Raw genomic sequence first — 23,313 nt, 5'->3', positions numbered from 1 at the left:
CTTGATAATAAATCCAGTAAACGTTTAAATTCTGTTTATAAACCTCCTGTGACTACTCCTGAAGTTTTTCCTGTTCCTGATGTTATTTCTGATGTGATTGCTAAGGAATGTTCTAAGCCTGGTACTTCTTTTGTTCCTTCTTCAAGGTTTAAAAAGTTGTATCCTTTGCCAGTGGCGAAATTAGAGTTTTGGGGAAAAGTCCCTAAGGTTGATGGGGCTATTTCTACTCTTGCTAAACGTACTACTATTCCTATGGAAGATAGTACCTCTTTTAAGGATCCTTTAGATAGGAAGATTGAATCTTATCTAAGGAAAGCTTATTTGCATTCTGGCTATATGCTCAGACCTGCCATTCCTATGGCTGATATTGCGGCTGCATCAACTTTTTGGTTGGATAGCTTAGCACAACGGGAAAAAGACTCTGATTTGCATAGCATTGTTTGTTTGCTTCAACATGCTAATAATTTTATCTGTGATGCTATTTTTGATATCATCAAGATTAATGTTAAATCTATGTCTGGCTATTTATTTTAGCAAGAAGAGCTGTATGGCTCAAATCATGGAATGCTGACATGGTATCTAAATCTAGGTTACTATCTCTTTCATTCCAGGGTAATAATTTGTTTGGTTCCCAGTTGGATTCAATTATTTTCACTATTACCGGGGTTTAAGGGAGTTTTTTTGCCTCAAGATAAAAAGTCTAAAGCTTCTAATCGTTTTCGTTCCTTTAGTCAGTATAGAGAACAGAAAATCACTCCTTCCCCTAAAGACTGGCTCCAATTGGAAGCCATCCTTGAGTTGGAATAAATCCAAGCCTTACAAGAAACCAAAGCCAGCCCACAAGACTGCATGAAGGTGCGGCCCTCGATCCAGTTCTGCTGGTGGGGGGCAGATTGAAATTATTTACAGACATTTGGGCAGGTTCCATTCAGAATCATTGGATTCAGAATATTGTCTCCCAGGGGTATCGAATAGGTTTCAGAATAAGACCTCCTGTGAGAAGATTTTTTTCTCTCTCACGTTCCAACAAATCCTGTGAAAGCTCAGGCTTTTCTGAAATTCTGGAACAGGGACTAGGTTTTTATTCAAATCTTTTCATTGTCCTGAAGAAGGAAAATTATTTCAGACCAGTTCTGGATCTGAATTTTTTAATTCATTTTGTAAGAGTCCCAACTTTCAAGATGGTGAATATAAGGACTATTCTGCCTTTTGTTCAACAAGGTCATTACATGTCCTCAATAGACTTACAGGATGCGTATCTTCATATTCCGATTCATCCAGACCACTATAGGTTTCTGAAATTCTCTTTTCTAGACAAGCATTGCCAGTTTGTTGCTCTTCCATTTGGCCTAGCAACACCTCCAAGAATCTTTTTTGAAGGTTCTTGGTGCCCTTTTATCTGTAATCAGAGAGCAAGGTATTGCAGTGTTTCCTTATTTGGACGATATCTTGGTATTGGCTCAATCTTTTCATTTAGCAGAATCTCACACGAATCAACTTGTGCTGTTTCTTCAAAGACATGGTTGGAGGATCAATTTACCAAAGAGTTCCTTGATTCCTTAGACAAGGGTCACCTTTTTAGGTTTCCAGATAGATTCAGTGTCCATGACTTTGTCTTTAACAGACAATAGACAAATGAAATTGGTTTCTGCATGTCGAAACCTTCAGTCTCGATCATTCCCTTCAGTGGCTATGTGCATGGAAGTTTTAGGTCTCATGACTGCAGCATTGGACGCGATCCCCTTTGCTCATTTTCATATGAAACCTTTGCAGCTTTGCATGCTGAATCAATGGTGCAGGGATTATACTCGGATATCGCAGTTCATATACTTAAATCCCAACATTCAACTCTCTCTGTCCTGGTGGTTACTCCATCATTGGTTTATTCAAGGGGCCTCTTTTGTTTGTCCTGCCTGAACTGTGATTTCAACAGATGTAAGTCTCACAGGTTGGGGAGCTGTCTGGGAGTGTCTGACAGCACATGGAGTTTGGTAACCTCACCTTTTGAGGATTCCAATCAATGTTTTAGAACTCCGTGCTATATTCAGGGCTCTTCAGGCTTGGCCGCTATTAAAGAGAGAATTATTCATTCATTTTCAGACAGACAATATCACAACTGTGGCAAATGTCAATCATCAAGGGGGGGGACTCACAGTCCTTTAGCGATGAAAGAAGTATCTCGGATACTTTCTTGGGAGGAATCCAACTCCTGTCTAATTTCTGCGATACATATCCCAGGTGTAGACGATTAGGAAGCAAATTATCTCAGTCATCAGTCTTTACATCCAGGGGAGTGGTCTCTCCATCCAGATGTATTTTGTCAGATTGTACATATGTGGGGTCTCCCAGAAATAGATCTGATGGCTTCCCATCTAAACAAGAAGCTTCCCAGGTACCTTTCCAGGTCCAGGGATTCTCAGGCGGAGATGGATGCGTTAGCAGTTCCTTGGTTTTACCAACCTGCCTAAATTTTATCCGCCTCTAGTTCTTCTTCCGAGGGTGATCTCCAAGATTATATTGGAACAATTGCATGTGTTTCTGATAGCAACAGCATGGCCTCACAGATTTTGGTATGTGGATCTTGTCCGGATGTCCAGTTGCCAGCCTTGGCCACTTCCTTTAAGGCCAGACCTTCTGTCTCAAGGGCCATTTTTCCATCAGGATCTCAAATCGCTTAATTTGAAATTGAACGGAATGGAAATTGAACGCTTAGTACTTAGTTGTAGAGGTTTCTCTGACTCGGTGATTAATACTATGTTACAGGCTTGTAAGTCTGTTTCAAGGAAGATTTATTATCGGGTTTGGAAAACCTATATTTCATGGTGTTTTCTCATAAATTCTCTTGGCATTCTTTTAGGATTCCTAGAATTTTACAGTTTCTTCAGGATGGTTTGGATAAAGGTTTGTCTGCAAGTACCTTGAAGGGACAAATCTCTGCTCTTTCTGTTTTATTTCATAGAAAGATTGCTAAACTTCCTGATATTCACTGTTTTGTTCAGGCTTTGATTCTTATCAAGCCTGTTGTTAAATCAATTTCTCCTCCTTGGAGTCTTAAAGGGCCATAATACCCAAGTGTTTAAATACTTGAAAGTAATGCAGCATAGCTGTAAAAAGCTGACTAGAAAATATCTCCTGAACATCTCTATGTAAAAAAGAAAGATATTTTACCTCAAAAGTTCCTCAGTAGCCACCTCCCATTGTAAAGGATTTCTAAGCAGCATTTTAGTGTGTCTGTCCTGGGACAGCTTAGGGGATGATCCTCGTGAACTCTCATATTATTTCACCAATCAGGTAAAGGAAGCTTACTATGAAATCTCATGAGAGTTAAGTCAAATCTCATGAGATCACAGTAAGAGTTCATGACCTCAGCACTGCTGATGCTGATTGGCTGCTGTTCATTTCTTCTTTTTTTATTTTTACCTGCAGCTGGGAGCAGCTGAGTAACTTTTTACAAAGAACTTACTCTGCTGAGCTGAGGAGATTGTGAGGTAAAATATCTTCCTTTTTTATATAGAGATGATCAGGTGATATTTTCCTGTCAGCTTTTTACAGTTATACTGCATCAGTTTCAAGTGATTTAGCATATGAGTATTATGTCCCTTTAATTTGGTTTTGAAGGCTTTGCAGGCTCCACCTTTTGAGCCTATGCATTCTTTGGATATTAAAATACTTTCTTGGAAAGTGTTGTTCCTTTTGGCTATCTCTTCTGCTAGAAGAGTTTCTTAATTGTCTGCTCTCTCTTGTTAGTCTCCTTTTCTGATTTTCCATCAGGATAAGGCTGTTTTGCGGACTTTATTTAAATTTTTACCTAAAGTTGTGAATTCTAACAACATTAGTAGGGAAATTGTTGTTCCTTCCTTGTGTCCTAATCCCAAGAATACTCTTGAAAGATCGTTACATTCTTTGGATGTTGTAAAAGCTTTGAAATATTATGTGGAAGCTACTAAAGATTTCAGGAAGACTTCTAGTCTATTTGTTGTTTTTTCTGGTCCTAGGAAAGGTCAGAAAGCCTCTGCCATTTCTTTGGCATCTTGGTTAATGCTTATGATTCACAGGGCTTATTTAGAGGCAGGACAGTCTCCGCCTCAGAGAATTGCAGCTCATTCTACTAGATCAGTCGCCACTTCTTGGGTTTTTAAGAATGAAGCTTTGTTTGATCAGATTTGCAAAGCATCAACTTAGTCTTCTTTGCATACATTTACTAAATTTTACCATTTTGATGTATTTGCTTCTTCTGAAGCAGTCTTTGGTAGAAAAGTTCTTCAGGCAGCTGTTTGATTCTTCTGCTTATGATTTAAGTTTTTTTCTTGAATTTTTTGTGAAATTTATAAGAAAGACTTATTTTTTTGTGGATTTATTTTTTTCAGTGGAAATAGCTGTTTTTATTTTATCCCTTCCTCTCTAGTGACTCTTCTGTGGTCTTCCACATCTTGGGTATTTATATCCCATACGTCACTAGCTCATGGACCTCTTGCCAATTTCATGAAAGAAAACATAATTTATGTAAGAACTTACCTGATAAATTAATTTCTTTCATATTGGCAAGAGTCCATGAGGCCCACCCTTTTTTATGGTGGTTATGATTTTTGTATAAAAAGCACAATTTTATTTACAGTTCCTCTTTTTGTATGCTTTTTTACTCCTTATTATATCACCCCACTACTTGGCTATTCATTAAACTGAATTGTTGGTGTGGTGAGGGTGTATTTATAGGCATTTTGAAGTTTGGGAAACGTTGCCCCTCCTGGTAGGGTTGTATATCCCATACGTCACTAGCTCCTGGACTCTTGCCAATATGAAAGAAATGAATTTATCAGGTAAGTTCTTACATAAATTATGTTTTTAAACAACTTTCTAATTTAACACCAAAAATACAGAGGTGCACACGGGAAAAAGTGCAATAATAGACAGTGATTGCAGTAATTAAGAAATGTGTATCACTACATAAAAAAGTTAATATGCATAGATATTATTAGTCTTGAGTTATTAACATACAAACCAGAAAAGATAGTCCAAGTATTATTGAGAGTTCATTTGTCAGTACTGGTACTGCATACGTGTCTCCAGGAGTATGGGTAATTCACATACATGTGATGTCACAGCTTCTTTAAGCTTTGATAGCTCTCCCTTTTGGAATCGCAGGTGCAGCGCCCTTAATCTCCAAATACTTAAGGAGTACTTAGCCAAAATGAGGAACATAAGAACAGAGAAGCGCATCCTCGATTCAAGGTAAAACAGATATCATTTTATTTAAGCACATTACTATATCTACTTACTAGAAGCAAGAAGTAAAAACGTCTTAAACAAATATAATTCGTGAAAAATATAAGCTGTGAATACAGCATGAGAGCATACTCAAATTGATCAAGACTGTGTCTGCCTTCAATCAAGCGCTCCTGTCTCTGCACACCTGTCTCCCCCTCCCAGAACTGAACCAGCCTTACTCTAGCTGAAGTGTGAAAAGAGGATTCTACAGAATTGCTGCACTTTCTACAACAGCATAACTGGGTAGGTCATAGGGGGCGGGCGTACAGCTGATTGCCAGGAAAGCTGGACGGAGCCGCACACAAACTATATTTGTTTTAAGGCTTTTTTACTTCTTGTTTCTGGTAAGTACATATGGTAATGTGCTTAAATAAAATTTGTATCTGTTTTACCTAGATAACTTTCTAATTTACTCCTATTATCATTTTTTCTTCTTTCTCTTGCTATCTTTTAAAAAGCAGCAATGTAAGGTTATTAGCTGGACCATTTTTGGTTCATCACCTGGGTAGTGCTTGCTGATTGGTTTGCTACATTTAGCCACCAATCAGGAAGTGCTACTCAGGTGCTGAACCAAAAATGGGCCGACTCTTAAACTTTTATTCCTGCTTTTTAGAATGAAGAACATTTGATAATAGGAGTAAATTAGAAAGTTGCTTAACATTGCCTGCTCTATCTGAATTATGACATAAAAATTTTGGGTTTAGTGTCCCATTAAGGTTCTCTATGGCCTGTTGATGTTTTCTTATGTGGGTTTCACAACATGCAAGAACATACAGTGAGGAGACCCCTAGGCATAGATAGAACAGGGCACTCCTCTCAGGGGTCCCCACTGTTTCTAGTTACACTATACAAACTTGAAAGCACGATGTGGCTTATTCAGATAATTGCCTTCCATTAGAACTCTTATGGATAAGTAAATCTACTCTGACAAACAGAAAAGCTTTTCAAGTCTCGTTTTTTTTTCTACAGACCAGCTATTACTAGTTAGGATTGGCAGTATATGACTTGATTCCTCTAAATATTTGTGTGTCCATTCAGCTGCTGCAAATGAAGTCATAGCAAACTAGTCTGTCCAGCATTAGTTATCTATTTTTTTTTTATGTCATTGGCTTTTATTGTTCAAAGCTATAGGGGCCCTGCACTAGTAGGTCTTCTCAGAGCAATAACCAGAGGTAGAGTTGGCAGTTTGGAGGGATACTTGCATTGTGTGACTTAATGCCTCTTAACATTTCTGATTGGGCATTACTTTTAGGTAGGTATTTTCATTCTAAAATTCGAGATCATAAACAGGAATATTACTGGTGAGTAAAAGTACTTTTATTTCTCTGAAATGGAAGAATAGGTCTTGGGTGTGTGTGTGTGTGGGGGGGCGGGCGTACAGCTGATTGCCAGGAAAGCTGGACGGAGCCGCACACAAACTATATTTGTTTTAAGGCTTTTTTACTTCTTGTTTCTGGTAAGTACATATGGTAATGTGCTTAAATAAAATTTGTATCTGTTTTACCTAGATAACTTTCTAATTTACTCCTATTATCATTTTTTCTTCTTTCTCTTGCTATCTTTTAAAAAGCAGCAATGTAAGGTTATTAGCTGGACCATTTTTGGTTCATCACCTGGGTAGTGCTTGCTGATTGGTTTGCTACATTTAGCCACCAATCAGGAAGTGCTACTCAGGTGCTGAACCAAAAATGGGCCGACTCTTAAACTTTTATTCCTGCTTTTTAGAATGAAGAACATTTGATAATAGGAGTAAATTAGAAAGTTGCTTAACATTGCCTGCTCTATCTGAATTATGACATAAAAATTTTGGGTTTAGTGTCCCATTAAGGTTCTCTATGGCCTGTTGATGTTTTCTTATGTGGGTTTCACAACATGCAAGAACATACAGTGAGGAGACCCCTAGGCATAGATAGAACAGGGCACTCCTCTCAGGGGTCCCCACTGTTTCTAGTTACACTATACAAACTTGAAAGCACTATGTGGCTTATTCAGATAATTGCCTTCCATTAGAACTCTTATGGATAAGTAAATCTACTCTGACAAACAGAAAAGCTTTTCAAGTCTCGTTTTTTTTTCTACAGACCAGCTATTACTAGTTAGGATTGGCAGTATATGACTTGATTCCTCTAAATATTTGTGTGTCCATTCAGCTGCTGCAAATGAAGTCATAGCAAACTAGTCTGTCCAGCATTAGTTATCTATTTTTTTTTTATGTCATTGGCTTTTATTGTTCAAAGCTATAGGGGCCCTGCACTAGTAGGTCTTCTCAGAGCAATAACCAGAGGTAGAGTTGGCAGTTTGGAGGGATACTTGCATTGTGTGACTTAATGCCTCTTAACATTTCTGATTGGGCATTACTTTTAGGTAGGTATTTTCATTCTAAAATTCGAGATCATAAACAGGAATATTACTGGTGAGTAAAAGTACTTTTATTTCTCTGAAATGGAAGAATAGGTCTTGGGTGTGTGTGTGTGTGGGGGGGCGGGCGTACAGCTGATTGCCAGGAAAGCTGGACGGAGCCGCACACAAACTATATTTGTTTTAAGGCTTTTTTACTTCTTGTTTCTGGTAAGTACATATGGTAATGTGCTTAAATAAAATTTGTATCTGTTTTACCTAGATAACTTTCTAATTTACTCCTATTATCATTTTTTCTTCTTTCTCTTGCTATCTTTTAAAAAGCAGCAATGTAAGGTTATTAGCTGGACCATTTTTGGTTCATCACCTGGGTAGTGCTTGCTGATTGGTTTGCTACATTTAGCCACCAATCAGGAAGTGCTACTCAGGTGCTGAACCAAAAATGGGCCGACTCTTAAACTTTTATTCCTGCTTTTTAGAATGAAGAACATTTGATAATAGGAGTAAATTAGAAAGTTGCTTAACATTGCCTGCTCTATCTGAATTATGACATAAAAATTTTGGGTTTAGTGTCCCATTAAGGTTCTCTATGGCCTGTTGATGTTTTCTTATGTGGGTTTCACAACATGCAAGAACATACAGTGAGGAGACCCCTAGGCATAGATAGAACAGGGCACTCCTCTCAGGGGTCCCCACTGTTTCTAGTTACACTATACAAACTTGAAAGCACGATGTGGCTTATTCAGATAATTGCCTTCCATTAGAACTCTTATGGATAAGTAAATCTACTCTGACAAACAGAAAAGCTTTTCAAGTCTCGTTTTTTTTTCTACAGACCAGCTATTACTAGTTAGGATTGGCAGTATATGACTTGATTCCTCTAAATATTTGTGTGTCCATTCAGCTGCTGCAAATGAAGTCATAGCAAACTAGTCTGTCCAGCATTAGTTATCTATTTTTTTTTATGTCATTGGCTTTTATTGTTCAAAGCTATAGGGGCCCTGCACTAGTAGGTCTTCTCAGAGCAATAACCAGAGGTAGAGTTGGCAGTTTGGAGGGATACTTGCATTGTGTGACTTAATGCCTCTTAACATTTCTGATTGGGCATTACTTTTAGGTAGGTATTTTCATTCTAAAATTCGAGATCATAAACAGGAATATTACTGGTGAGTAAAAGTACTTTTATTTCTCTGAAATGGAAGAATAGGTCTTGGGTGTGTGTGTGTGTGTGTGGGGGGGGGGGGGGTTAGTCATTGAATGTTGTTTTCCTTTCATATGGGTTAAATGTTTGAAAAACTCTGAAAGTGTAAACCAACCAAAACAGGCCCACAAGCCTTTGTATTCCTTTCCTCTTAGAAGCAGGTTGAGGCTGTTTTGCTATTTTTTGATGATAGATCCTGTTCTTCCTCTTGACCTAAGACAACCAAATAGGTTTTCTCATTTAAATATGATGACCTTGCCTTCTCTCATTTTTGCTCTGCACACAGATGATTATATATCTAAAATATCCTTATCATCATGTTTCCAATTCTCCAAATAATGTCTGGTTCTTTAGATTTGCAGTGGTGGAACAGCTCCATTATTTGCTTCTGAGTTTGGTTTTTTGGACTGGCAAATATATTAAACATTTTCACTAACTACTAAAGATTAATTGAGTCTCTATAGCTGTCTTATTTTAAATCTCACATCTGCAAGCAAGCAGCATACCATACCCCCTTGTTGGTTCAATTTCTACAGAGCTTGGTTGGCAGGTCAGTCTAGCCAATCACTTTCTCATACTATCAGACAGGTCTCTGCTTATGCTTCTTCCTTCATTATGTCCTAATCCTTGGAATGATATGGTGACTGTTGTTCCTGCTTATTTGGTTGTCATCACGTATTATTTTATTTAAAATAAACAAAAAAAAGATATTTATAGTTATGGTTAAATCAATTTCCTTATGATTATGTATAAATACAAGTCCAAATACTTTTTTTCTTGTCTCCTATAATCTGTGAAGCGGATATGTGAAGCGGTGATATTTCAGTTTACACTCTCCATATATGTGCTGTTGGCTAAGTGAAAGTGATAGGTAGAGGAAGGGGAGGTGTTCTAAATTATTTTGGGAGGGGTTCTAGTTGAATGTTGCATCCCCACTTTAAGGGTGATGAAATTGGTTTCTCAGTAAGTCTTATGGTGTTTATCATGTTATTTTGTTGGTAATGGTAAGGAAAGAATTAGTGGTATGCGCTATTTGGTATAAAATAGCTTCTAATATTTTACCTTTACCTTAATGTTAAGAGCCTTCATTTTAAGTAGACAATGAAAGAGCATCTATTTTTTGGAAAAAAAAATCCAATTTATGTGTTATCTAATTGCTGTTCTTTGGTATCCTTTGTTGAAAATCATACCTAGTTAGGCTCAAGAGCAACAATGTGAACTAACTGCTGATAGGTTGCTACACATATATTCTTTTTGTCATTGGCTCACTGTTGCGTTCAGCTTGCTCCCAGTAATGCTTAGATGCCCCTTTAACAAAGGATACCAAGAGAATGAACACAATTTCATAATAAAAGTAAATTGGAAAGTTGTTTAAAATTATTTCTCCTGTTAAGTGTAGTCAGTCCACGGGTCATCCATTACTTATGGGATTATAACTCCTCCCTAACAGGAAGTGCAAGAGGATCACCCAAGCAGAGCTGCTATATAGCTCCTCCCCTCTACGTCATATCCAGTCATTCTCTTGCACCTAACTAAAGATAGGACGTGTGAGAGGACTGTGGTGTGTTAAACTTAGTTTTTATTTCTTCAATCAAAAGTTGTTTGTTCTCAGGCAGCATTAGAAGAAGAATCTGCCTGAGTTTTCTATGATCTTAGCGGTCGTAACTAAGATCCACTTGCTGTTCTCGGCCATTCTGAGGAGTGAGGTAACTTCAGAACAGGGGATAGCATGCAGGGCCCACCTGCAAGGAGGTATGTGCAGTAAATTATTTTCTAAGGAATGGAATTGACTGAGAAAATACTGCTAATACCGATGTAATGTAAGTGCAGCCTTAAATGCAGTAGTAGCGACTGGTATCAGGCTGATATGTATGTATGTATACTCTGAGGTATTTCTGGGGAATGGAATTTCACTAAGAAAATACTGTCAATATTAAAGTAATATTTGAGCCTGCACTGCAGTGAAAGCGACTAGCAGCAGGCTTATTAATAACACTTCATAATTTTCAATTTTAAAACGTTTTACTGGCATGTTAATCGTTTTTTCTGAGGTACTTGGTGATAAAACTTTATGGGCATGATTTTTACCACATGGCTGTCGTTTTTTTCTGCATAAAAACACTTTACTGAGCTTCCCCACTGTTGTAATATGAGTGGGAGGGGCCTATTTTAGCGCTTTATTGCGCAGTAAAAATTTAGTCACAGTCTTCCTATTTCTTCCTCCATGATCCAGGACGTCTCTACAGAGCCCAGGGGTCTCCAAAACTAGTTTTGAGGGAGGTAATCAGTCACAGCAGACCTGTGACAGTGTGTTTGACTGTGATAAAAACGTTTATTATTTCAATTGTTATCCGTTTTGGGTATTAAGGGGTTAATCATCCTTTTGCTGGTGGGTGCAATCCTCTGCTAACTTTATACATTTTCTGTTAAAATTTGGTTGTTTTAACATATTTGGTTCATTGTTAATAAAACTGTGTCACATTTTTATGTTTCTTAAAGGCGCAGTAGCGTTTTTTATATAGCTTGTAAATTTATTTAAAAGTTTTTTTCCAAGCTTGCTAGTGTTATTGCTAGTCTGTTTAAACATGTCTGACACAGATGAATCTGTTTGTTCACTATGTTTAAAGGCCAATGTGGAGCCCAATAGAAATTTGTGCACACTTTGAATAAAAGTCAAACTTTATATATTAAAAAAATATCACCAGACAACGAGGGGGAAGTTATGCCGACTAACTCTCCTCACGTGTCAGTACCTTCGCCTCCCGCTCAGGAGGTGCGTGATATTGTGGCGCCAAGTACATCAGGGCGGCCCATACAAATCACTTTGCAAGACATGGCTAATGTTATGACTGAAGTACTATCTAAATTGCCAGAATTAAGAGGTAAACGCGATCACTCTGGGGTAAGAACAGAGTGCGCTGATAATAGTAGAGCCATGTCTGATACTGCGTCACAATTTGCAGAACATGAGGACGGAGAGCTTCATTCTGTGGGTGACGGATCTGATCCAAGTAAACTGGATTCAGAGATTTCAAATTTTAAATTTAAGCTAGGGGAGGTATTAGCGGCTCTGAATGATTGTAACACGGTTGCAATTCCAGAGAAATTATGTAGGCTGGATAAATATTTTGCGGTACCGGCGTGTACTGACGTTTTTCCTATACCTAAAAGGCTTACAGAAATTGTTAACAAGGAGTGGGATAGACCCGGTGTGCCCTTTTCACCCCCTCCTATATTTAGAAAAATGTTTCCAATAGACGCCACCACACGGGACCTATGGCAGACGGTCCCTAAGGTGGAGAGAGCAGTTTCTACTCTGGCTAAGCGCACCACTATCCCGATGGACGATAGCTGTGCTTTTTCAGATCCAATGGATAAAAAGTTAGAGGGTTACCTTAAGAAAATGTTTGTTCAGCAAGGTTTTATATTACAACCCCTTGCATGCATCGCGCCTGTCACTGCTGCGGCGGCATTCTGGTTTGAGTCTCTGGAAGAGACCCTTAGTACAGCTCCATTGGATGAGATTATGAACAAGCTTAAAGCCCTTAAGCTAGCTAATTCATTTATTTCTGATGCCGTAGTACACTTAACCAAACTTACGGCTAAGAACTCCGGATTCGCCATTCAAGCGCGCAGAGCTCTGTGGCTTAAATCCTGGTCAGCTGATGTGACTTCTAAATCTAAATTGCTTAATATTCCTTTCAAAGGGCAGACATTATTCGGGCCCGGCTTGAAAGAAATTATCGCTGACATTACTGGAGGTAAGGGCCATGCCCTGCCTCAAGACAGGGCCAAACCAAAGGCTAAACAGTCTAATTTTCGTGCCTTTCGTAATTTCAAGGCAGGAGCAGCATCAACTTCCTCCGCTCCAAGACGGGAAGGAACTGTTGCTCGCTACAGACAGGGCTGGAAACCTAACCAGTCCTGGAACAAGGGCAAGCAGGCCAGAAAACCTGCTGCTGCCCCTAAGACAGCATGAAGTGAGGGCCCCCGATCCGGAAACGGATATAGTGGGGGGCAGACTTTCTCTCTTTGCCCAGGCTTGGGCAAGAGATGTCCAGGATCCCTGGGCGTTGGAAATCATATCTCAGGGATATCTTCTGGACTTCAAAGCTTCTCCTCCACAAGGGAGATTTCATCTTTCAAGGTTATCAGCAAACCAGATAAAGAAAGAGGCGTTTCTACGCTGTGTACAAGACCTCTTACTAATGGGAGTGATCCACCCAGTTCCGCGGTCGGAACACGGGCAAGGATTCTATTCAAATCTGTTTGTGGTTCCCAAAAAAGAGGGAACCTTCAGACCAATCTTGGACTTAAAGATCCTAAACAAATTCCTAAGAGTTCCATCGTTCAAAATGGAAACTATTCGAACCATCTTACCCATGATCCAAGAGGGTCAGTACATGAACACAGTGGATTTAAAGGATGCCTACCTTCACATACCGATTCACATGGATCATTACCGGTATCTAAGATTTGCCTTCCTAAACAGGCATTACCAGTTTGTAGCTCTTCCCTTCGGGTTAGCTACGGCTCCAAGAATCTTTACAAAGGTTCTGGGCTCTCTTCTGGCGGTACTAAGACCGCGAGGCATAGCGGTAGCTCCGTACCTAGACGACATTCTGATACAAGCGTCAAGTTTCCAAACTGCCAAGTCTCATACAGAGTTAGTTCTGGCATTTCTAAGGTCGCATGGGTGGAAGGTGAACGTAGAAAAGAGTTCTCTATTGCCACTCACAAGAGTTCCCTTTCTAGGGACTCTTATAGATTCTGTAGAAATGAAAATTTACCTGACGGAGGACAGGTTATCAAAACTTCTAAATGCTTGCCGTGTCCTTCATTCCATTAAACACCCGTCAGTGGCTCAGTGCATGGAGGTAATCGGCTTAATGGTAGCGGCAATGGACATAGTACCATTTGCGCGCCTGCATCTCAGACCGCTGCAATTGTGCATGCTAAGTCAGTGGAATGGGGATTACTCAGATTTGTCCCCTCTGCTAAATCTGGATCAAGAGACCAGAGATTCTCTTCTATGGTGGCTTTCTCGGCCACATCTGTCCAAGGGGATGCCCTTCCGCAGGCCAGATTGGACGATTGTAACAACAGACGCCAGCCTTCTAGGTTGGGGCGCAGTCTGGAATTCCCTGAAGGCTCAGGGATCATGGACTCAGGAGGAGAGACTCCTTCCAATAAACATTCTGGAATTAAGAGCAATTTTCAATGCTCTTCTGGCTTGGCCTCAGTTAGCAACTCTGAGGTTTATCAGGTTTCAGTCGGACAACATCACGACTGTGGCTTACATCAACCATCAAGGAGGAACAAGGAGTTCCCTAGCGATGATGGAAGTCTCAAAGATAATTCGCTGGGCAGAGTCTCACTCTTGCCACCTGTCAGCGATCCACATCCCAGGCGTGGAGAACTGGGAGGCGGATTTTCTAAGTCGCCAGACCTTTCATCCGGGGGAGTGGGAACTTCATCCGGAGGTGTTTGCCCAACTGCTTCATCATTGGGGCAAACCAGATCTGGATCTCATGGCGTCTCGCCAGAACGCCAAGCTTCCTTGTTACGGATCCAGGTCCAGGGACCCGGGAGCGGTGCTGATAGATGCTCATGGAGTAAGGTTAGGATTCCTAGGATATTGTCTTTTCTACAAGAGAGTTTAGAAAAGGGTTTATCTGCTAGTTCGTTAAAGGGACAGATTTCAGCTCTGTCTATCCTTTTACACAAACGTCTGGCAGAAGTTCCAGACGTTCAGGCTTTGGCTAGGATTAAGCCTGTGTTTAAGACTGTTGCTCCGCCGTGGAGCTTAAACTTAGTTCTTAACGTTCTGCAAGGTGTTCCGTTTGAACCCCTTCATTCCATCGATATCAAGCTGTTATCTTGGAAAGTTCTGTTTTTAATGGCTATTTCCTCGGCTCGAAGAGTCTCTGAGTTATCGGCCTTACATTGTGATTCTCCTTATCTGATTTTTCATTCAGACAAGGTAGTTCTGCGTACTAAACCTGGGTTCTTACCTAAGGTAGTCACTAACAAGAATATCAATCAAGAGATTGTTGTTCCATCATTGTGCCCTAACCCTTCTTCAAAGAAGGAACGACTTTTGCACAATCTGGACGTCGTCCGTGCCCTGAAATTTTATTTGCAGGCAACTAAAGATTTTCGTCAAACTTCTTCCCTGTTTGTCGTTTATTCTGGACAGAGGAGAGGTCAAAAAGCTTTGGCTACCTCTCTCTCTTTTTGGCTTCGTAGCATAATACGTTTAGCCTATGAGACTGCTGGACAGCAGCCTCCTGAAAGGATTACAGCTCATTCTACTAGAGCTGTGGCTTCCACTTGGGCCTTTAAGAATGAGGCCTCTGTTGACCAGATTTGCAAGGCTGCAACTTGGTCTTCACTTCACACTTTTTCAAAATTTTACAAATTTGACACTTTTGCTTCTTCGGAGGCTGTTTTTGGGAGAAAGGTTCTACAGGCAGTGGTTCCTTCCGTATAAAGAACTTGCCTGTCCCTCCCGTCATCCGTGTACTTTTAGCTTTGGTATTGGTATCCCATAAGTAATGGATGACCCGTGGACTGACTACACTTAACAGGAGAAAATATAATTTATGCTTACCTGATAAATTCATTTCTCCTGTAGTGTAGTCAGTCCACGGCCCGCCCTGTTTTTACGGCAGGTCTAAATTTTAATTAAACTCCAGTCACCACTGCACCCTATAGTTTCTCCTTTCTCGTATGGTTTCGGTCGAATGACTGGATATGACGTAGAGGGGAGGAGCTATATAGCAGCTCTGCTTGGGTGATCCTCTTGCACTTCCTGTTAGGGAGGAGTTATAATCCCATAAATAATGGATGACCCGTGGACTGACTACACTACAGGAGAAATGAATTTATCAGGTAAGCATAAATTATATTTTGCTCTGTTTGAATCATTAAAGTAAATGTTTGGGTTTCATAACCATTTAAAGAGGACTACATTTCTGAGAGTTCACATGTATAGAAATTAGTACAAACATTTTGTAATATTTATTGCGCAAACAATTTTCCAGCAGTGCGCTCAAACCTTTCCCTGTGTGACCTGCCTCTGGCACTTTGGAGAGTGGGGAAATGTCACCTGCTGAATGAGAGTGCCTACGATAGCGCCACCTAAAAGACATCATCAAGGAACAACAAATACAAATCACAAAGGCACTTTCAAGCAGTCCAGTCTTGATATACGATAACAATCAAATGTTATTGTGTCCTTTTAAAAACCATGATAGCAATCATGTTGCAAGCGAAAATACAAAGAAAAAGATACAATGTATCCGTAGAAGGAAATGGAGACCAGGCTCCTATGCAGACCTGTTTCGTGCACTTGCGCACTGCTCCCTTGTATTTTAACTTGCGTATATATCAAGACTGGACTGCTTGAAAGTGACTTTGTGATTTAGTAATATTTAGTTCATACATTTTTGAAATACAAAAAGATAAGATATGTAATGAATATCCTGAAGCCACCTTAATTAATTTTAAGGCTGTATTTAAAGCTAGGCAAGTGGCTTTTAGTGACAGTGCCTGATATTTTTCCCCTCACTGTGTTGAATTGTTTTATGTGTGAGTGAAATGCTATATTTTCCATCTATTTGTATAGTATTATGATTTTGCACACTCCTGGCTTTAGTTTATTATACAGAGAAATCTAGACATTAACAGAACTAAATGAAGAGGCTCATAGTTTAATTTTATATAAAGTGGTGCAAAACCAGTCCTTTGAAAACTAAATACATCATGCATTTAATATACTTACCTTTAATTTCCTGCATGAAAATGTATTGCTAATTTGTTATAATAAACTCAACCTCACTTATATGTACAGTCCTCCTACCACAGCAGACAGTTCCCCTCTTCATGAAGCAGAGTGCTACAGCCAATTAGAAGCTGTAAAGCTCTTCCTGCTGAGCCTAAAGGAGCACACGCTGAATTTGAATTACTTTAGAATGATTACAGGAACATACCAAATGAAGTTCTTTATGTCAATTTTAATGGGTCTTGCAGCATCCACCTCAATTAGTGTGGTTAACACAAGGTAAATGTATTTGTATTAGCATAATGCTCATTTTGATTTTAAAAATAAATTGCTTTCTAGATAGGTTGTCTGATATCCTCCCTTTGCATCTGTAATTAATGTCTAAAACAAGAAATTAAATGTTGTCATTGCTAAAATCATTCAGAATAATTGCTTGTGTATTTATGCATTTCTCTGTATTTAGGATAAAGAAAGTGTCTACACACTATAATTTTTAGCCAATACTGTATTGCATTCTTATAGACCTGATTATATAGTTAAATCCTACAATATGTTTCTTTAGCAGCAACTACTGATCCTGAACAAGTTGTGAAGAGCTACCTTGAGAACTTGGACAAGCCCCCTGAAGAAGTGAGTTTTATTGGCATTACTTTGACTGAAGCAGGTGTTTTAACTGTAACATTTATTTTATTTTGTCCACTTGAGCTTTGTGACCTAAAGACTACTGCAAACATGTGCGCTTGTGAATCTATAAATGTGCTTGTATTGAATTTGTTGCATGGTTAATAACAGTACAGTGTGTCCTCACCAGCACAGTCTTACTGATAAGTTCTTTATAACAAATTTACGCAGATAGCGGTTGTGAACATTTTATTTATTGTTTGTTTTTTTTAAAAAAGGACTGTATTATCTGCATGGAAACGTTGACTGCAGCGTCAGGATATACCGATTCCTCAGAAAGCAAGAAGATCAAACCTACTGCAGTGGGCAAGCTTAAGAAGTGTGGTCATGCTTTCCATCAGCTCTGCATGTTGGCTATGTATAACAACGGAAACAAGGTACCGAGAGAAATGCTGTTTATTATAGTTTTATTATTTTAATACAGTATTTACACCATTTAAAGAAAACTATTAAAGTGGTTACATTAAGCAGGGCAAAATAAATATAGACATTTTAATTCCATACCACGTTGTCCCAATGCTTCATTAGTTTTCTTCACTCCTCCGTTACCTAGCTTAAATGACCATTAAATACAGAACTGCATAATTGACAAAAAGGACTGTGTAATAGCACTCAGTATTTCAAATGAACAGTAGGTTTTTTTTTCTGACAAATTTATGTTTAAATATTTTTATTGAGATTATAACATCATATAACATCACATCAGTTTACCACCTGTGTCACGAGCAGTCTAGTGGTAAGGTCATTATACAAATAGCTGGAATGAAGCTAACAATCTTGCAATTGATCAGGTGGAATTACAGTTTGATTTCTCAAAATAGCTTTTAAAAAACTTATAACATAGGGATTTACTAACATGTCTAACTATAACAGGATAAAAACAAGAAGACCCCAAGATATATTCTGAAAGTTTTCTCTGAATCACCTTGTATCCACCTTGGGTTAGAGATATTAAGGCCACAGTGAGCCCAAGATAGAAAGTAAGAAAAAGAAAAAAAAGAAAAAAGGAAAAGAAAAAGAGAAAAAGATTTGTTTTAGTTGCCGAGAGTTATCTCCCTGTTTGTCCCCCCCCCCACGGGTCAGCAGCTATCTATACCATCTCCCAATCAGCAAGGAGAAAGCTGTGTTTAAGTTGTAGGTCTGTTGTTTAGTGTCCAGTAAAACCAGATCTTCTCGAATTGTGTTTGTGTGTCCAGTACCTGTGATGCAGACTCATACATTCGGTATGTAAGAGAAATTCTATTTAAAACCTCTTCCCAAGGGGGGGCCGAAACCTTCCAGTATTTTGCAATACTCACTCTGGTGACTGTGCAAATGATTTTGATGAATATATTTATCTGTTTGTTAAATTTGGGAAGAGGTATGTGTAACAATGCATGGGTTGGAGCCAGGCAGATAGTGTCCTCCAGGATTGAACTGAGTAGGTCAGAAGTTTTAGTCCAGATTTCCTGTATTTCCCTACATTCCCACCACATATGGTAATACGAGCCTATTTCTCCACATCCCCTATAGCAATATTTGTTATGACTAGCAGATACATGGGCTGTTTTAATTGGGGTCAGATACCATCTGAACATGGTCTTAATCGTGTTTTCTCTCAAATCGGTACTCAGTAGTCCTTTACAGGCTGAGTGGAACACGTCATCCCACCATCCCCTATCTTTGTAAATGTTTAGATCTGATTCCCAATTAATGAGTAATTTAGACTTGTGTGGGTTTCCAAGTGTTTGTATCTGTATGTATAATTTGGATATGGCCCCTTTAGGTCTGTGGGATGATTTGAGTAGGCTTTCTAACGGAGTAGTAATGTCTGGCTGAAAGTCTCTGATGTATCTACAGATCACTGAGTTAACTTGTAGGTACTGAAACCACTGTAGCTTTACTGTATCAAGTTGTGTTTGAATCTGGTTAAATGTTTTAGGTTTTCTACCATCCATCCAGTCCGCCACTCTGTATAGTCCTTTGTTGGACCATTTATCGATTGTAGCATGTAGGTCTATAGGAGTTAGAGATCGAATTGGACGTACTAATGTTTGTTTGGATAATAAATTTTGGAAGTATGTAATGTTACCTGTGAGCCTGGTTTGTTTGAAAGCTCTTTTGAGGGGTAATCCTTCCACAAAATATCGTCTGAGTGTGAAGAATCTCTTAGCTTAGCCTCTAGATCAATCCAAATAATTTCCATAGATGTGTTTCCCATTAGTGTTGTCTGGGCTAACCTCGCTGCCCTGTAATAATCTATAATGTTGGGCGCACCCACTCCACCCAATTGTCTGTGTCTCATAATGAGTGTGGATATTATCCACGCCGTTTTGTTCCCCCTAATAAATGCTATTATGTCTTTTTGTAGTGTCTTTAGGTCTTTAAGTGGAACTTGGATGGGGAGAGTCCTAAAAAGATATAATATCTGGGGTAAGATGGTCATTTTGACAGACGCTAGTCTGCCTAACCACGAGAAGTTATATGTTTTCCATTTATGTAGTTTTTTCTTTATCTCTTTGTAAAGGGGTTCATAATTATGTTTGTATAGCTGGTCAATACGAGGTGTTAGGTGTATTCCCAAATATTTGAGCGAATGAGCAACCCATCTGATTTGAAAGTTAATTTCAATATTTTTTTTGGTATGTTGTGGTAGTCCTAGAGACATTGCTTCGCATTTATCTAAATTAATTTTGTATCCTGAAATTTGAGAGAACTGGTCTAGGAGAGTGTATAAATTGGTTAGTGAGGTGAGGGGCTTGGACAAAGTTAAAAGAATGTCATCTGCAAAAAGTGTTGATTTGTATTCTTGATTTTTAATTTTTACTCCTGAAATATCTGGGTCTAATCTGATTCTTGCTGCCAGAGGCTCTATGCAGAGCGCGAATAGAAGAGGGGACAGTGGGCATCCCTGTCTCGTGCCGTTTAATATGGGGAATATCTTAGACTTGTAACCTGAGATTGACACTTGGGCTGTTGGGTTTGAATAGATAGCATTTATAGCCGTAATAAAGGCCCCCCTGAATCCCATCTGATGTAGTACCGCCGACATGTATCTCCAATCTACTCTATCGAATGCCTTCTCTGCATCCAGCGAGAGGAGCAGAGAAGGCATCCCGGTGTCTCCCACATAATCTATGATATTTAAGAGCCGTCGTACATTGTCTGGAGCTTCCCTATCTGATACAAAGCCCACTTGATCTGGGTGAACTAGTTTTGGCAGAATATGTTTTAGTCTATTAGCTAAAATTTTCGTGAAAATTTTCATGTCTTGATTAATAAGCGAAATGGGGCGATAATTCGCGCATAAGTTGTGGTTTTTGCCGGGTTTGGGAATCACTACTATTTTGGCTTGTAACATATCTTTTGGGATAGTGTGCCCCTCTAGTATTAAATTACAAAAATCTGTGAGATGCGGGACTAGTATTTCTTTGAATGATTTATAGTATTCCCCCACAAATCCATCAGGTCCTGCTGCTTTTCCTGTCTTGAGGTCCTTAATGACCCTCAGGACTTCTGCCCTAGAAATTGGTGTGTTTAGTTTGTCTAGGTCTTCTGTTGTAATTGTGTGTAAATTGGCTTCTTTTAGAAATTGCTTTGTTTGGGATTCTGTGGTGTTTGTGTAAGTGACCTTATTACCGTCGTATAACTTCCCATAGAAGTCCGCAAATGTATCCGCGATAAGTTGAGGATTTGAAACTGAAGTGCCATTTGCCGCTAATATAGAAGGGATAATAGATGCTTTGCATCGGTCTCTGAGTTTATTCGCCAAAAATTTGTCTGGTTTGTCTTTGTAGATGTAGTATTGTGTATTTAGTTTCTGTATAGCCCTGATAGACTGAGTGTTTAACATGCTGGCTAAAGCGTCTCTTTTAACTGTTAGGGTAGTTAAAATGTCTTTTCTTTTTGTAATCTTATGGAGTTTCTCTAAGTCAGAAATTTCTGTGTGTAGTTGTGATATTTGAGCTCTGTATTGTTTGTTACTAGTGGATTTGTCCTGGATGAATAATCCTCGCATGTAGGTTTTATGTGCCGCCCAAGGAGACAGAGGGTTCAGTGTAGTTCCCTTATTAAGTTCCCAAAAATCAGTCTGTGATTTGACGTATTTATCTCTGTGTGTGGGTTTTTTTAAATGTGTCGGATCATAAGTCCAGGATCTTGCTCTTTGTGTATCTACAAATCCCTCTAGATATAAGGACAAAACAGAATGGTCTGACCACACACATGGCTGGATTTTTGAGGTTTGTAGAAGTGGTTGTAAGACTTGGCTAATGTAGATGTAATCCAGTCTCGTGTATTGTTTATGGGCTGCCGAATAAAAAGTAGTGTCTGTTGTGTTTCCATATAATGTGAACCAAGAGTCAAATAAAGCATGTGGTGTTAGGTGTTCCTGAATGGAGCTTACTATTCTGTTGTGTCTGATTTGTTTAGCTGTGAGTTTGGTTTTGTATTCTTTAAATTTGGTCATCGTGATATTGAAATCACCTGCTAATATAATTTTATAGTGGGACCAGTTGGTGAGTAAACTGGAGATTTGGGTAAAAAAACGAATGCTGATTGTCGTTGGGGGCGTAAACATTGCATAGAATAACGTGGGATTCTCCAAAGTGACCCCTGACTATAAGATATCTTCCTTCTCTGTCTGCAATAGTGGATTCATGCTTAAATGGTAAATTAGCGTGGATAAGGATGGAGACCCCTCTTTTCTTAGAGTTAGTCGTTGCGTGGAAGTGTTGTGTGAATTTTCTGGTCCAAAATTTCGGGATTATGTCTTTGGTAAAGTGGGTTTCTTGAAGGAATAAGATGTTGGCTCCTAAAAGACTGTACTGGGACATGGCTGTACGTCTCTTAACATTAGTATTTAAGCCTCTCACGTTGTGAGATATGAGGTGAATTTTTGGTATCATCTAGTTCGTAAAATGTAAAGTGTTTTCTGATATGGTGCAGGTAAATAAGTGTTTAATACATACGACCCAAAGGAGGTGGTAGGTTCAAACCTGGAGGCGATAGAAAGTTGTGCTGACCCGGAGGGGGTGACCTTCTCGGCATCTTTAGGAGAAGAGTTAAAGAACGTTAAAAGAGAGATATTAATGAAGCATAAACATGAAAAACAAAGTGTAACATAACAACTGTTAAACCTAACTTGTAGGTATGCATACATTATTACTACTAACAAGTTGGGATAGGGGAGAAGAGCTGGACCGTGAGATGAGTTAATAAAAAGTTAGCTAATGTGTCAGCTTTTAGAAATTTCGACTAACATAACTAATCATATTTTCTAACTGAGAAACAACATATTACAATTCTTTTCCCCTCCTTCGTTTTGTACAAAGGAGGGCCTTAAAGTAGTTCATACAAAAGGGTCAAGTAGCCAAAGTTCCCCTGTCAGGGACCTTGGTCAAACAGTACTCGGGGGGATTGGGGCTCTGCCTGGAGGGTCCAGGCGGCATTTTTGTGACTGTTCTGCATCCCCCCGGTGAAAAAACAATGTAAATGGGTCAGGCAACCTTGATATTGTATCATTTTTTGGTTCTTTTGCGGTTTACTTGTGTCCATTTTATGTGGTTAGAGGTGTTCGGCAGTGGATGAGGAATGTCCTCCATTGGTATGTTCGGGACTTCCAGTCCTAGTAATTTGCAGGTAGGGGGAATATCTTCTACATCGTGGATTGTAAAGGTTTTGTTGTCCTTGAGAATGTGCAGGGCGAAGGGGAAGCCCCATCTATATTTAATTTGATTTTTGCGTAGAAGAGTTGTCAAGGGGCGCAGGGAGCTTCTTCTTTGGAGGGTTCTAATGCTGAGATCTTGGAAGAACTGAATAACACTTCCCTGAAATTTATAGGTAGGTTTGCTTCTGGAAGCTTGAAGGATTTTCTCTTTATCTTGAAAAAATGAGAATTTTACTATAATGTCTCTAGGGGGCGCCTCCTCCCTGGGTTTTGCTCTTAACACTCTATGGGCTCTTTCAATCGCAAACTAAGGCCTAGATTTGGAGTTCGGCGGTAAAAGGGCTGTTAACCCTCCGCGGGCTTTTTTCTGGCCGC

General features: G+C 39.3%; 1 protein-coding gene across 3 annotated transcripts in view; it reads left to right on the top strand.

Moving 5' to 3' along the window:
• The window catches only part of DTX2 (deltex E3 ubiquitin ligase 2), a 284,538-nt gene that overhangs the window by 183,600 nt on the left and 77,625 nt on the right, over positions 1-23,313 (top strand). For 2 of the 3 annotated variants that reach the window (XM_053707410.1, XM_053707408.1), the window contains 2 exons: positions 17,173-17,240; positions 17,510-17,668. In XM_053707410.1, coding sequence (XP_053563385.1) covers positions 17,173-17,240; positions 17,510-17,668 — 227 coding nt within the window. The remainder of the gene's footprint in view (positions 1-17,172; positions 17,241-17,509; positions 17,669-23,313) is intronic. The other variant, XM_053707411.1, reaches the window with a different exon arrangement.

The sequence above is a fragment of the Bombina bombina genome, chromosome 3, assembly GCF_027579735.1.
Source record: "Bombina bombina isolate aBomBom1 chromosome 3, aBomBom1.pri, whole genome shotgun sequence".
NCBI lineage: Eukaryota > Metazoa > Chordata > Amphibia > Anura > Bombinatoridae > Bombina > Bombina bombina.
This window is presented reverse-complemented; position numbering and strand designations above follow the sequence as displayed.